This window comes from Poecilia reticulata, chromosome 10 (assembly GCF_904066995.2).
Source record: "Poecilia reticulata chromosome 10, P_reticulata-male-v2, whole genome shotgun sequence".
Taxonomy (NCBI): Eukaryota; Metazoa; Chordata; class Actinopteri; order Cyprinodontiformes; family Poeciliidae; genus Poecilia; species Poecilia reticulata.
In genome coordinates this window covers 30,564,103-30,580,605 of record NC_088839.1, presented here as the reverse complement: position 1 = coordinate 30,580,605, position 16,503 = coordinate 30,564,103, and the positions used below count along the sequence as shown (strand labels likewise).

The 16,503-nt window shown below is 38.9% G+C and overlaps 1 protein-coding gene across 2 annotated transcripts in view; it reads right to left on the bottom strand.

Annotated features, from left to right (window-relative positions):
• Positions 1-16,503, bottom strand: part of fstl5 (follistatin-like 5) — a 186,477-nt gene that overhangs the window by 14,438 nt on the left and 155,536 nt on the right. For both annotated transcript variants that reach the window (XM_017307175.2, XM_008421086.3), the window contains 2 exons: positions 2,255-2,281; positions 1,919-2,037 (listed from right to left, as the gene is read on the bottom strand). In XM_017307175.2, coding sequence (XP_017162664.2) covers positions 1,919-2,037; positions 2,255-2,281 — 146 coding nt within the window. The remainder of the gene's footprint in view (positions 1-1,918; positions 2,038-2,254; positions 2,282-16,503) is intronic.

Here is a 16,503-nt window from a genome sequence, read left to right as displayed (position 1 = left end):
ACTAATTGGCTTAGTTGCCATGTGGCTGATAGAAACAGAATATTTCTGAAAAGGATCAAAGTAAGCTAAACTTTTACTATGACTGAACATTAAGGCCTGTTGCTCAGTACAGAGTGCAACACAGTTTACTACTCTATATGCTGGCCAATAATAATAAATAGGCTGTGTGATTACCATAACAAATCAATCAATGCCCCTCTGTGATGGAGGAAATGGGAGCGTCATGCTGGGAATGGCCTCGTGTTCACGATGCAGGGCAGCCAGACGGCTGTAGAACTGGCATCACAACACTCACTGTGATTGATATCCTAATACAAACACACCTCTCAGAGGAACACTTGGCTGATTGTTGTGCATTCATGGCTTCGCTTTATGTATAACCTTCATCCAATCAGCACCGGTCTGGAGGATGAAAAGCAGCTCGGAGGGAAAGCGTCCATTGGAGAAACCATGTAAATCTAACAGGTATCTATCAGTTTAATGCTTTGAATGTTTTTCTGCCTGAGAGCTCTGGTGATAAACTGTGATTTAAGGCGGCTGGCTGGGTGTAAAAGAGTCCGCTGAGGGGTGAAACCAACTCTGATTGCATGTAGTCTGTCAATGAATTAAATTAAACAGGCTGACTTGACACTCTAAAGGCCCCCCTTGTGTCTTGGGTACTTTTCTTAAAAAAACAAAGCTGGACTACAGAATATGTAGATATCCCAAACTCATTTAAAGCTGTAATAAAAAATAAAAATTAACAAATAATGTATTTCCCCAATAAACATCTATAGCTTGCAGCTCAAGAGCCCAAATTAAGCAGCAACACATTTGAAAAATATTTAGATTTTAAATAGGCATCATTTGTTGCAATATATGTCATAGAAAGACCTGAAATTCACAACTCATGAGAACAAGTTCTATTCTCAGCTTTATTCCTGCAAAACTTGCAAATATTTGTTTACAAAGTTTGTTGCATTAATTTGAAAAGCAAGAGGAAAGAAGACAGCTCTATGTTTTCTTTTCAACGAGGCGCCTGCAGAGGAAGACAACACAGCTGTACATCATGCAGGTGCTTGAAGAAACATGCTGTTGAGATATGATCTAATTATGTCTGGAAGGAGTCGTACAGTATCTTGTAAAAGTCTGTGCACTGCTTGAAGCTTTTGGTATTTTATCAAGTTAGAAGCATCTATTGATATAATCCAGTGTTTAATTGTGAAGTGGAGGGATTTGTACGTGTCTGAACTGTTTTCAAAAAGAGACGCAGCTAAAGATTCAAAAAATTTCAAGAGGTATTAATTCTACAACGATGCACTGTATGTTTTACAATCCTATGATGATGTGGTTCACCAACAAATATGAATATTATTCTAAGCTTGAAACATTTTACATTTAAGCTAAGAATGAAAAAAGATGCTCAAAGACATATTTTTCCTATTGATCCCAGAATTTCACAGTAAAAAGTTTTACATTCTAAAAAAATCATTTCTGTGTTTTAGATGTAAATATACATTTTTACATTTCAGCACTGCCACATTTTGGCCAGACTGTCACTCCAGTCATGTCTCTACTTATTTTTACGACAGGCTTTCATTTGCGCAGATAAACATCAGCAGTAAAAGTTGAAAATTGTTTGCTAGGAAAATCAAGACAACAGTTTGAATTGTTGGAAAAGTATTTGGTTCTCCTGTCAAATTCTGACTAAAAGAATAAGACAAAAATACCAATTAAAAGTAGCAAAACTCAGGTTTGTGCAAATTTATGAACACCTGGAATATAAAGTTTGATGACTGCAGAAAACACACCAGTTTGATCATAGAGATCTCAAACACTAAATTTTATCCCTTTATGATGTGTTTTAATGTCTTCTGCTTAGTTTAAGACTTAAGACTTCGGTCAGAGTTAGTTCTGGACTTTTCTCATGATCACTCACCTGCAGAGCCAGCAGCTTCTCGCTGGGCTTGATGTGCCGCTGTATCTCACAGGCCACTGGCTGAATCACTTTAATCCCGTCTTCATAAAACACATAAAACATGTTTCCAATACCGAGACCTGCAGGAGAAGAACAGGCTTTTCACATACCTGAAAAAACTCCTGAGGCTGCAAAGTATGAACATTTAGAATGGAAATAAGCTGGCAGCAATGTTATCTATGATTAAAGTAACAAATCATTTAATCCTCCTCATCACAGTTCAGTAACTCTATTACACAAATTCAATTAGCTCAGGTTAATGGATGCTATAGAAGAGCAGGAGCATCCCAGACTTACCTTCTTCTCGCCACAAGATGTTTGCCACTGTGAAGGAGAGAAATGGGAAACACAGTTAAAAATAAATGCAAGAATCAATAGGGCCACTCTACAAGAACTACCATCCAAACAGAAACTCCTGCTGAGGCAAAGGGGGAAGCAGACTACATGAAACTTTTATGGAAAGTGTCTCTGACTCCTACTGCAACAAACAATCGATCAAATGCTCTGCTTGTAAATAACATGACATACCACACTCTGCAAAACAGAGGGCAGTCAGCTATGAATACTGTATAACAGTTTGTTTCTGGTGGTGAGAACCTTTCTCAAAAAAGGGAATGAAGACTAACTACACAATCATTCAATCAAAATGAGCTGCAGACACTTCAATAGTCCAAATGTTTTAACCTATATGGTTATCATAAGGCATTAGGAAGAAATAATGGCTGATTTGGCTCTTGCAGCAGGTTATTTCTCATTAAATTCACTTAGAAGTGACTAATGACATGAAATACTGGCTAAAAGCCACACAACACCCTGAGTGCTTTAATGGGTGGCGTAAAACACTGGCCGACAGATGGCTTTCAGAGAGAAGATGCTGTTAAACGACTCAATAGGTAAAGTGGCAGGACAATGTATATATATTTATATATATACTTTCCATGCATATATAAGAGCAAATCCTGAATCCCAGTCAATTTTATCCTCCAACTCAGCAGCAGCAGCAGCAGCAACAGCAGCACTGTCTTCTCACACCATGTCGTTACTGGTGACCTTCCCTCATTGTTCATCTTTCCCCCAGTGTTCTCTCTGTTTCCGTTTTCAGTCTGCAAACCAATCTCCAGGACAATTCACATCCGATTTTAATCTTGCCTCTATTGCAATGCTCATCCTCGCAGCCTCCTGATCAAGTGGACAGATGCAGAGAAAGAAAAGGGTGGAGAGACAAAGGCAGCGAGGCACCGCGGTGCTGTTAGTCAGCCTTAATCTTTCAAAAGTGCTTTGTCAAGTGTTTCCAGTGCAGCCTTGCATACCTTTTACCTCATTAAAAGTTTGACAAAAAGAAGTGGGTCTATAGATGGAGGAACAAGGAAGCATAGAGGGGAAGCAAAGACAGAACAAAAGGAAAAAACAATACAATTTATTTGAGATCTGCCAAAATAGAAAACGGAGAAAATGGAAAGGAAGAGTTGAGATGAGATCTGGTGTGCTCCGGTCTTTCCAATAGCCTAAAGTATTGAAGCAATTCATCACTGGGTAGAGAGTCTGTGGCTGTTCTGCGCATGCGAGGGACCAATACATCAACTTCATCATCCATATAACAAAACAAGCCGACTGCCACTGTAGGCGGTGAGTTCACTCTTTCTGGCCGTAATAACTATGTTTCCACTGGGCTCCAAACATTAGGGACGCCGCTCTCACCAGCCAGACTGGACTCTGCAGTTTGTACCCGTCAGCAAGGTTACACAAATTCAATTTGTTTACACGAGCACACTGCTATGACAGTGGGCCAAACAGCCCGTGGTGCTCAACACAGCGGCGTGGCAGAAAATGGTGAATGCATAATGGAGGGAAGGTAATTGGATTACAGCAGATGTAAAAGCAAAAGTGTAACTTCAGATGATTGCCTTGGGTGTGCAAAGACGTTCTTTTTTAAAAGATAATCAGCACTTCTTCAAGAAAATGATAACAGAGTTATCCTTTAACTATCAGGCCTGCAGAGAATAGCTTGAACAGAAATCGAGTGCAAAGTCTTAACTGCTCTGGGACTTTAGCTTTTCTTAAAGAACAGTTCCATCATTAAGCCGCAAAGATCAACCCTCATCTAAGCTGCGTGGTTGGTCATAAATCACCAATGAAGCCGGCCATTTCCTGTGCTTATGTGAGCTTTTAAATACCATGCCTGGATTGAGAAACCAAAAAAGGCGTAAAGTGGAGCTCAGCATGGTCCATGTTAAACACAAAACACAAAATATGTGGCTGGCATTTCACTTTCCAAAGGATAAAACACATTTGTGATGTATTGACTCTATTTTTTCTGTTTTCAAGTGATGCTGCTACTGAATTAACAATCCGTGTTGCCACTACTGAACCTTTAGCTAAAGTTCTCTCGATTCACTTTACTGCAATCTGACCAGTATGATGATGGTAAGAAATGCTGCATTTGATGTAATAGGTCAGTCCTGTGGTGCCTTGACTTTACATCCCATCAGCTACCGCAGAGTGCCCCACATAAAACCACTGAACTGAATCGGGAAGATGACCAACCTCTACACTGGTCAGCTATTATGAGGCTGTGAGAATCTTACCTGGTATCTCAGATGTTTAAAAGCAATGGGGTAACTACAAGACCTTAAGATTGTCTTGTTAGTGTTGAGGGAGAAGAGGGCAGATGTCTGCAGAGGGGTGTGAATACTTTCCTAAGTGACAGTTTAAGAATTTAAATATGTGGAAATCAGATGTGACTCATTGATTTAGATAAATACAACCATCTGGATAATTAACTGTAATTCTGAAACAAAAACCTTTATAGCTCAAGATTTATTTTTATTATCTTCAATGTGATTGCTTTCATCAATTCTCTAAAAACCCTCAAAGAGGAATACACATCTTGGGTATTAAACTAACCACATTAAAGTTTGGTGAAGAGAGAGGAACCTACCCAAAATATTTAAGAGAGTTATTTAAAGTTCCTGTATTGGCTGAGTAATAAAAGTGAATATTGCATGCTGTTTGTCTTCTGGTACATCATGGCTGAGCAAATTTTGCATAAAATCAGTGCAGCAGTAGTTGGCTGGCTGTTTCTTCTCTGCTGTCAATCAAATAAAAATAAATCCCATCCGCTTGTTCTTAGAACTCACTTTCATAATTCAGAGATGAGGTTTAAAAGTTCGGATTCTGCAGTTTTTATCCAAAATTGTAATCAACTGCAGTGAGATGCTTGAACCATCTCAGTTGAATTCTTTTGATGAAGAGCAGCAGTGGTCCAACCCGAGACCCGTTTCCCCCCCAACCCCTCTCAAAGGATGAGACTGACTACTTTTATGCAGGAAGCTAATTTCAGCTGCTTGTTCCAGAAGTCTGTTTTTCTGATATTGAGGTTCATGCTCACAGGTGAGGGTCAAAATTTAGACAGACCAATAAACTGAGAGCTTTGCTTTTTGGTACTGCTTTCTATTAACTAGGATAAACTATTGAAGTAGCAACATTAGTGCAAAAAAGGCTGCAATCACTCATAAACAAAACTCCAATATACTTAAACTTCTCTACTTCAGGCAAAAGATTGACCCCTGAACCAGTGGGAGAAATCCACCTTTTTCAGTTTTTTAGCCTGAGGCTTAGAAGAGCTGACTCTCATCCCAGCCACTTTACTCTCCACTGTGAACTGCTCCAATATATGTGAAAGTCATGGCTTAAAGAGGCCAACAAATTCACATCATGTTCAAAAAGCAAAGATGAAACCCTGAGGTTGCCAAACCAGACACCCTCCTTAGCACCAAGTCAAGATTGTTCCCACTACCTGTTTGTGGGAGGGATATAACAGACAACAAGTGAACATAAATGTCTGACGATCAATTTGCGATGGTTAGAAAACTACTTTAATGTGCCTCCAAAATGGCAGTTCTTAACTGGAGAGTATCTGTCAAAAGTGGTCCATGGAAGGAACCGTAACTGATGCTCATAAGAAGTGACAGCTGCCCCATCTGCTCCAGTGCAACAGATGAGCTACTGCAGCTCAACTTGCTGAAAATTTGATGCTGGTTCTAGTAGACGAATCATAATAGGGGGCATCACAGTCTTTTGCATTTATGTGGCTGCAAAGTTGCAGAGCAGTCAGGTTCTCATGGCATCACATGGCATCAGGATCCACTGTGGGATGAGGGCAAGCTGGCAGATGAAGTGTAATGCTTTGAATGATGTTCTGCAGAGAGATCTTGGGTCCCACCTTCTATACTGATGTCACTTTGACATGTACCACCTATTGTCCTGTCCCTAAGCACTGTTGCACGGCCTGTATACCCTTTCATGGAAAATGTATTCCCTAAAGCTGTGAACGCTTTCAGCATGAAAATGCTTTCCTGCCATAAAGCAAAAATGGCTCCAAAGTGGTTTGGAGGAGCCACCTTGCAATTTACTGGACATTAAGGCACTTCTGCTAACATCTCTGTGCCAGACACCACAAAAAACTACTAGGTAGTTATCTTTATGTGTCTAACTGTCCCTGAATGTGCCTTATAAGCTAAATAAATCATAAGTGATAATCTTCTTTCCACTTATAAACTCTTTAGCTGCAAAAGAAAATAAATGTATAATCCTAGTTTATTGGCAGCCACATAAATTTAGATGTAGCAACATGTATAGAGGAGATTACACCCCAGCTCTAGATGCTAATATTCTTAGTTGTTGGTCTCCAATGTGTTATGATAATAGCAGCAAAAAACTATGGGTTTTTCTGAGGTCCTTGGGCTGCATGACCTTTTGATCCCACTTCTTTTCCATCAAAAAGGTTCAAAATGTTCCGGATAAAATTCAGTCTCAAAATTTTTAGATACTTTAAGAGCTGTGCTCCTGTGCTTTTGGCAGCTTAGTGTTGCATACATTAGCACTGAAGTCTAACTCTGCGCATCCCCAGGGGAAACCTTTAAAGTCAGGTGGAGTCAAGACACTACCTAAGTCACAGCTATGACTGCTCCTGAATTAGAGCTGGGAGCATTTGACGGATTTGAGTCGGTATCATCTCTTCAGAGCGGAAAGTGATCAGAAAGCTTAATCCTTGGAGCAAAATCCAAGTTTTTAAAGTTGACATGTTGGTGAGAGCTTAAAACATCCAGAGCTTCAGCTTTCGTCTGCAGCCTAATACTGCACACTTTTCAAATTAATTCATTAATCCTAGATGTACTTATAAGCAAGAATCTTGTAATTTAACTCTATATGCATGAAAACGTTCTACTTGACTTAAAATATTCAATTTATAAAGCATTCAGCATGAAACCGTGTCGACAGGAAGTTGGCTGCTCATGCTGTGGATTGCGTCACTGTCTGGTTTGAGCTTTTTGCTGTTGACAGCGTGTCCAACACTGTATGAAAGTCTGCTGTGATGGGAAGGACACCGGCTGATGGAAACAGAGACCCTATTTTGCCGTAAACTGATCCGGACTACTGAGAGGATGCAGAGCAGGCGGGAAGGTGGACGACGTTAAATAAAAGAAAAACGCTTTGTGGAGAATCTGGAGTGGAGTTGTGATGTGTCAGCCATGCAGAATCAAGGTTCAGGACATCAGAGGAGTTTGTTTCAACCGATTATTTCCCCCAGCTGACTTCAGTTTACAGCCGTCTATCTGAATATGTGAAATCCTGCTTTACTGAATTTTTCTGGAACAAATCCAACAGACATGAAAAAGTGTCTGAGAGACGGTGAACATGAAATAATGGAATAATATACATTGAAATGCACACATGTGGAGCAAAGGCATGCTTCTGTGTTATACTGTAGGTGATGGCTGAATGCTAAATAGAAGGGGGAGTAAAAGATTTAGATCCCTTAAGATTCAGCGCTGCATGGCAGTGTATTAGTTCACACTGTTGCTTCGCAGCTGGAGGGATTCTGGAGTCTGCATGTTCTAACCACACGTTTGGTTTTTCTCTCCAGGCACTCGTCTTACTGCAGTCCAAACACATCCATGCTGGGTTAATTGCCCTAGAGAGTATGAGTTGTTGTCGGTCTAGTGTGCCTCTGTGTTGCTTTGTGATGAACTGGTAAGTGATCCAAGGTGTCCTCCAGAAACTCACTCGAGTTTCTCTGCAACGATTAAGCATTAATAGAAAATGGATGGATTATTCTAAATGGCCGACTGCAGTTTGATCTAATAGTCAGACTAGTTTGACACAAATTAACTTATTCACAGTGTAATTCACGGTTTTTCAATGGGAATCTCAACATTAATGCAACTGCTGAGGAGCAGAAGCAAAATGAGTCAAGAGAGATGCATAACTTCTATTTCAAAATCTCTCTGTAGCTTAGACTGGATCAGCTCACTGACTGATGTCCACAAAACTTATGAATTGAGAGGTTTATATATATATATATATATATATATATATATATATATATATATATATATATATAAAGATATATAAAGATATAAACAGACTTAGGTAAACTTCATACAAAGTATGTAAACTGTTTTGGATTATAGAGCAGCCAAACATTTATTTTCTCTCTGGACTGTTGTCAAAATTTCTTCTCTAACCAATTAAAACAGATGAACAGAAGAGGATCAAAACAAAAACAAATGTTTCATGTTCTTCAGAAGGATGTGGAAATTTCTTCAGCAAATGGGGCCAATAAAAATATGTTTGATTTATAAAGCCTAGAAACTAATTAACCTCAGTAATTAGCCTTTATAGTGTCTCAGACACGTAACTTAAGCTAATCAAGTGCAGGTCAGAGCTCACTGTGGGTCAGTTCTGTGGATCCAGTGTATTTTCACATGGCATAGTCCAAAACCACTATAATTATATCAATGTTTCTGTGGCCTTTTGTTATAATGCCCAAGGAATGCCTGAGGGAGCAGAGTTTCTCCAGCAGTATGGCAAATAGAGAAGTAGAGAGCTCCCACTATTCTTATAAAAGTAATTTTAGCTGTTTGGTAATATCTCCAGTTTCAAAACATTCATTTAAACTAAGGGAGCAACACACAGCGGCCTTAAGGTAATGCTGTTTTTAAAAGCATCTCTAGACGCAGACTGCAGGCTGGTTACCTAAACAGATAGCCATACTAATTAACTGCTAATAAAAGCTACTTAGGCTTGCAGTGTTAACGTGGTACCCCACAAGCATGTTTATTTAATGAGCTATTAAACTATTAAATTACAGAAAACAGTTTCATCATAAAGCTGCAAAGACAATCCGCTCTTCTAACAGATTCTGGTTCAGTATAAATCACCAGAAAAACCATCCAGGTTCTGCAAAAACCTGAGCTTTTACAAATAAAGCTAGCTTCATGGAACAGAGGGAGGCATGGAGCGGATTGCTGGGTGGTTGTTTCTGAAAATTATGCAAAAAGGTCTAATATGTGAGTCTAAATGGAAAAACTAATCAGTACTGCTTCTTGATAGCCCCATTATGGATGTGTCTTAGTCGGAACATGCTGCCATATGGCAGGTATGGAAGGTCCACCGGGAACACAAGCCCAAAGCCACAAAATGTAATGCATCAAACTTTCATTAAAGAGGAATACCAAACTCATGGTGTTGATTACAAATCTAAGTCTTAATCCATAACTTTTCCATCAAATGTTGAGATTGAGTTAAAGTACGGGAATGAGAGCAGCTGTTTTGGGAAATCTTCCACAGAAAGGTTCAGTTTCTGTGAGCAAAAAGAAACAGGAGAGCACAAATGGATGTAAATAAGCTTTGGTTATAAACGCTGTGTGAATGTGAATGCTTTTTTGTTTACTTTTTCAGACAAAATACAGATTAATGAGGAAGAACTGAGCACTGGTTCATTATGTTTAGTTTATTCAGCGTCTTATCATTGGTGAATCGTCTAAATAGCTGTTGGTTTGCCTGCTACACTGATTTTGGCAACAAAAATATTACAATATTTGTACAATATTGGTTGTGGAGAAATATTTCTTTTCCCCTAAAGCAATCACTTGGAAACAGTTTAGTGGTAAATAACTGATAGATTAAACTTCTTTCCACTGATGGGCCGGTGTAGAGGAAGAGCGGCCGCCTCATATTGAGGCTATTAGTCCTGGAAGCATCCGTCTGCTGCATGTCTTCCCCTGTTCTCTCTCTGCCCATTTCCTGTTTAATCTACTGCAAATAAAGGCCACTACTGCTAGAAAAAACCCTTTAAAAACAACTTTCCACTGCTCTCAAATGATAGACCCATAATTTAGATTGAAGACAGAGAATTAAGAGATGCGCCAACCTTTAATTTATGTGAAATGTCTGACTCCATGCATTTAGCCCCATCCTCAATCACAAAAGTTACAAACAGGCTCAGACAAAGTGATAAGTTTTAAATCAACCTAATATCAGCTGAAAATGATCTGTCATGCAAAAAAATTGAAATAACCTCATCACGCTAAGCGGAGCTCTCTTAATGTTCCACAATGTCCTTATTTTCTACTTCACTAGAGGTTTATTACTCCTCATTCCTGCTGGAGTATTTAAAGGTCAAACATTGATTAATAAACCTGTACCGGCTTGACTAAAGTAAGAAACTGTCTTCAGGCGTTTGATGATTGCTCTGCCACTTCTCCTGTTTATATAGATATTTAACCTTTTGCTTTGCAAAAAAATCTCAAGTTATACCAAAACTTTCAAATATTAGGGAAAAAAAATGAAAATATGACAAAGCATAATTAAGTCTAAAGTTGATATAACAAAATAGTGGCACTGCATAGTAAAAAAAAAAGTTTCTGTTGAGTTGAGAAGTTTGCTTCAATAAATGCATAAAGTTGCAGCTGAAAGCACCGTTTATGATGAAGTACTCCAAATCTCGGGTGTGAGGCATGAAATGGTGCAGAAAGTGAAAAGACTAAAGCAACAAATGCTTGCTTTGAGCCATGCAGATCTTCTGACACTGCAGAAATAATTGGCACATTGTGAGGGGCAGATATTTATGCCAGTTTAGCAACAGCCTGTCAGAGATGGATGGGGCTCTGCCTGCTGGTGACAGCCTCGGTTAGAGAGACCTCAGAACGGCGAATGCTCAGGTTTGGCTAAACAGCAAATCGCTTGGATACATTTTAGAGAAAAACAATCTGGTGTTGTGCCTGTAAAGAAAAAGGTTTGACCTCAAGGCTTCTTTCATTTGAATTGATCTCCAGAACATCAAATGCAGCTCTTTTCATTGCTCTCCTTCCTGGTTAATATCTTATTCAGTCCTTTGACAGCTTGCACAGTTCGTTATTCAGATCTCTTACTAACTGATGTCTTTGAATGAGCAGCCTAAGGCATGTCATTAACCGTGAATTCTTAGAAATAGATCATTACTCTCCAGGAAGTCAGGTTTCGGAAACATCTCAAAGTACAATTATGATGTGTCATTTGACTGCATTTTAAATCAGTGCTAATAGATCGGGGCCTTTCTGCTGGCTCTATATGCCCACCAGCATCTCAAAGTCTGCAGGATCAGAGTCCTTGATTCTGCTGCTTCAAGGCAAAAGCCATCCCTGTTAAGAATGTGCATCTCATCGGTGAGCCGAGGCTCAAGCAAGAACTGGTTAAAATGGAAAACCTACTGAAAAATTTCTAAAAGAACAGAAGAGCTGCTGCTTTGAAATGAACAGCGACAGTTTTTTGGATGTCTGCGTTTCTGAGCTTGAAGAATATAAAACTTTCCTTCAGGATTTGTTTTCAGCCCTGCCTGCAGGCAAAATGCCGAAGCAGGAGTGGCTCCGTAAATGAGGGAAGACTAAACCAATGACGTTAAAGAGCCTTTTTGGCCACAATGTGTAATATGCCATATGGAGCTGATCTGTATTCACTCTCTTGATGTTCTTGAGTGTTTGAGCTTAAATGAGGATTCTGACTTAGTGATTTATGTCTTAAGTAGAGTTTGCAGATGTTCAAAAGTTCTTGATTAAAGTAGTGCCAACTTGTTGAGGCAGAAAGCTTATAGTTCACTAAATTTGACATGGTGCAGACAGGTGTGCATATGGATTTACCGTATGTGGTGACATACAGGTTCAAGATTGGATTTAAGCTACATTCACACTGCTCACTTTTAGGATTTTTAAAAAATCTGATTTAATATATGTGACTTCTATGTGATTTCCTGTGTGAACTGAAAACAACCTAAAAGTGTTCTGCATGCATAGTAGAAGACACAACGTCACACGTTGCAAACATGCTCAGATTTTGCAAAAGTATGAACTGAATAGAACATCCATCCATTTTCTTGCATCCTTGTCCCTCAGTGGGGTCGGGAGGGTTGCTGGTGCCTCTCCAGCTAACGTTCCAAGCGAGAGGCGGGGTCACCCTGGACAGGTCGCCAGTCTGTCGCAGGGCAACACAGAGACACACAGGACAAACAACGATGCACACACACACTCACACCTAGGGACAATTTAGACAGACCAATTAACCTGACAGTCATGTTTTTGGACCGTGGGGGGAAGCCAGAGTACCTGGAGAAAACCCACGCATGCACAGGGAGAACATGCAAACTCCATGCAGAAAAACCGGGGCTGGGAATCGAACCTAGAACCTTCTTGCTGCAAGGCAACAGCTCTACCAACCGAGCCACTGTGCAGCCCCTGAATAGAACAATCACCCAAAATATTAATTAAATTAGAAATCTTGCTTTTGTCATCTGCCTTGATTGTTGTTTTTCTTCCCACAGAAAGCAGAATAGTGACATTTGTCGATTATAAATGACGTACAGGTCAGATGAACGTGACTTGGCTGTACAGAAGACCAGGTATAGATTTGTATTGTTCAAGTTCCCATGAAAAGCCCACATACAGGTCGCATAGTGGCAAAAAGAATCTGATTTGGGTCACTTCAGGCTGCCTTAAAGGCATAATTCAGGATTTCTGCGGTTGTGTTCTGTTACAGGTTTATAAGTAGGAGGATCACTGATGGTGCAGCATCTGTTCACTAATTTACTACACAAATAATCACTGATTTATTTGCATATGATTAATAAATAGTTCATAAAAAGTTTATATGAACTGCTGTGACATTTTTGAGTTTGGATTTAAAACAATGCAGTCTGCTTTGGTTTTGATCCTTCTTGGCTGGTAGCTTCAACCTCCAGGACCAAATAATCTGGATTTTTCTCACCAATGTCAAAAGACATTTCTACTACAGGTTAATCTTATAAGCTCTTTTTTAAATGTTCCCACTAAGCACTACTTTAGTAAAGTTTAGCTGCTAAGCAGATGCCAACCAGGAAGTAACTACGCAGTGACTCAGTGTCCTGAATTAATTATGCATCTCGGCCTTAGCAACACTTTGTCCTGTATTGCAAGGTAAAGCCTTCCAGGTAAAATGTACTTTTTTCCATATCCCTCTTAGTTGCATTGTTATGCAACATTCTAAATGCATTTGTATCTGATGCTCAAACTTTTCAGCCAAACCAGCAACAAGAGTTAAAAAAAAAAGGTCAAAATTATTTTTAGTTTGAGAAAAAAATGGCGGGATCAATATTTAATATATTTAAGCAAGTTTTTCCTGGTCCTGCTGCATCATTAATAGTAGAGCTGCTTTCTCCACGTAATCGAATTAGACAGATTTTGTCTAGACTGAGTTACTAAGGCGGTCTGAATTATTTTTTGTGGTATTTGTGATTACCAGAGAAAATCTGTGAGAAATTATCCCTTTTTTCAGGTAAAACAAAATAGTTCTACAAACACAATCAGAAAATTGCACATTTTAAAACATCTTGAATTACTTTATTATCTCTTTCTGTCTGTTTAGACTTTCTTGGAATCTTCTGAAGACTTGGCTTTTAGTTGCTTTTTTCACAAAGTTTAAAAAAAAGCTTCATCTGTGGGTGAAAATTAGCTGGGAAATAAATGCAGCTTTGATAATATTTGTAAAAAAAAAAAAATGTGGTGGCAGGAGCTAAAACATGAGACTTTGACCAACCTTGTTAGTGGCGATAAAAACCTCTAAGGTCCTCCTTCTCTGCTTTACCTTAGTGACGCACCCTCATGTCACCGTTTAACTGCAAACGCTCCCTCTTGTCCAGATTACCTTGAACGACTTTGTTGGACTTTGGAGCCGTGTTTCATACCATTATGTTTCCACAACCTTGCTTGTGATTACTGTCCTTTCAACCTCAATTTTGTGTTTATTGTGGAAAAGCAAACTTTAATGCAAACTGTGAAGTGCATAAAAGATTGGGTTATTGTGATAAATCGGAATTACTTCAGCTAGAACAAACTTTTTACTGTGATAAATCACAATATCAACGGTTTGCAAAGACTTCATTTTCCGGCTCTGATCCAATGTTGGCTAAAAGGCACCAGTAGAACCCTCCCTGTGACTGGCTGCGATGCATTTAGTTTTCTGAAAGCTTAAAGGTTTTCACCAAGTTGTGGTTAAACCTCTGGCAATGACCTATTGGCACAGGAAACATGAAGCTGGTTCACTCTCCCTCCTGAGGAAACCTTTAGTTACATGAGCCACTAAAAACCAGAGACATGGTCCCCTTGCAGATCCCTTGGCCCTGATAGGTGTTGTTGCAGTGAGGTTAATAACTTCACCTGTTGATGGCCCTCAACTTCAGAGTCCATTTCAACGCAATTTAGGGGAGCTACTCTTGATGTTGCTGCAGATGAAACACTCTGGTTCCTGCTTCCCAAGTCCTTACAGGTCTTTAAGATGAATGAATTCACCATCATTAATCTTAAATGATGGTGAAAATGTTATCTTCAGCATCTTTGTGCACTCTTGCAAAAGATGTTATGAGTACAAAAATGTCAGAAATAACTTAACAGTGCTAATGTCTTATGCTCTGATACACTTTTTACAGAAACCACACAACAAACTCAGCACAAGAACAAACAGCGAGAAAAGAGTAAGAAAGACATTCAAATCTGAATATTATATTAAATTATAAAACTAAAATTCTTGATGATGCTTTTCTGCATTAATTTGAGTTTGAGTTCAAAACAAGTGGGTTTTTATCTCTATCTGTATGAACACTGCCTAATAAAACACTTTTGGCAAATGAACCTTAAAGTTAAATGAAAACTAGAAAACTAATTTTCTATTTGATTTGATATCTTTAGATCTAATCTGTTAAGCAAATACTATAAATTTATAATTATTTGTTGCTGTTGAAATGAAACCCTTCCTGAACTTAAATAAACTGAAAAAAGCAAGGTCCAGCATCGGACTGAGAAGTGTTAGGCGACCGTTGTGATTGCTTTCCTTATCTAACCCCAGCTGAAGATCTGAACAGACGCCGCAGTGACTGCAGCTGTCAGGGAAGTCCCACCCACACTCACTGCAGTTTTACAGCCAGGGAGCCAAACACTGACCGCTCTGACAGGGAAGAGCTCTCAAGTTGAAAGTTGGTGCCAAGATTTAAGCACTAGTGAGAGTCAGAGTGTTGCTAAAGATAAAGGTCAGTGAGAAGCCATCAGCCAGACTCTGATGAAAGTGAGATAATAAGGCGAGGTTAAAGGATCTTCAGGAATGAGAGAGCAGAACAAGTGTAATCTATAATAAAGATCACAGCTGACTCTTTTGCCAGGATGGAGTTAAACTTAAAGTAATTATCTTTTTATTGCTTTAAAGTAGACACAGAGATTAAAACTGTTTGGTCATGTTATCTTAACCAAGAACATTGAGTTCTGTCGCTGCTTTTAACATGCATTTTTGAAAACATTTATATTACTGGAACACATTGCTTTTCTGGACTGGAACACATTTTTTCTGTGTTTTTGATGGCTAGTGAGGTTAAAATCCTAGGCAACATGTGTTGCTGTTTATATATTAATCTTAATTGCTGCTGCTGAGTGGGATGGCATTAGGAAAAAAGGGGCAGCTTGTTTTTCATTTTATGTTTTTACTCAGAGGCATTTTAATTTATTCAAACTCTTGGAAGAAACTAATTATTTTAAATGTGTGATGGCTAAGACAACTGATTTTGTTTGTATGAAAACTCACAAACACATTTTCATTTAAAATAGTTCAATGAACACACCATCTCTAAATTATGTGAATATTTCTTGTGCAAATAGTGACAGATTGCAGTCACTGTTGGTAGAAGGTCTCAATAAATACTTTAAAAACACTCATGGCAAAAAAAACAACATTAAATTAAATTATTTTAAATTATTCCAAGCTCATTATTCAAAAGCAACTATTATATATCCATTGAATTTATCCACAGAAGATATTCACCTTCAATAATGGGATAAGAAAAGCTTCCAGGTACATCCAGAAGCAGTGTTGACTGATTAGTTTTGCTCTATAAACAAAATCCCTCAAAGTTCAGCAGCAGCTGGTCGTCTTTCTACAAAATATAACTCACTGACTCTGGCATGAGAAGCCCAAAGAAAGGTCTGGCCATCTGCTTTCGCTTAATAAATACCAAGATAATGCAAATGACTAGAAATGGTCAAATCCTCAACCTGCGACCAGCTCCCACACTTAATGAGCTTTGTGTTCGTTTTAGTGAAAGGAGCAGCTGGATCCATCCATAACGGCTGTCTGTAGGACTTTAGTTGCACTTTTAACAGCCATTTCTTTTTCTAGTAATAAATAAATGCATAGCTGTTTCAGAAGAGAAATAC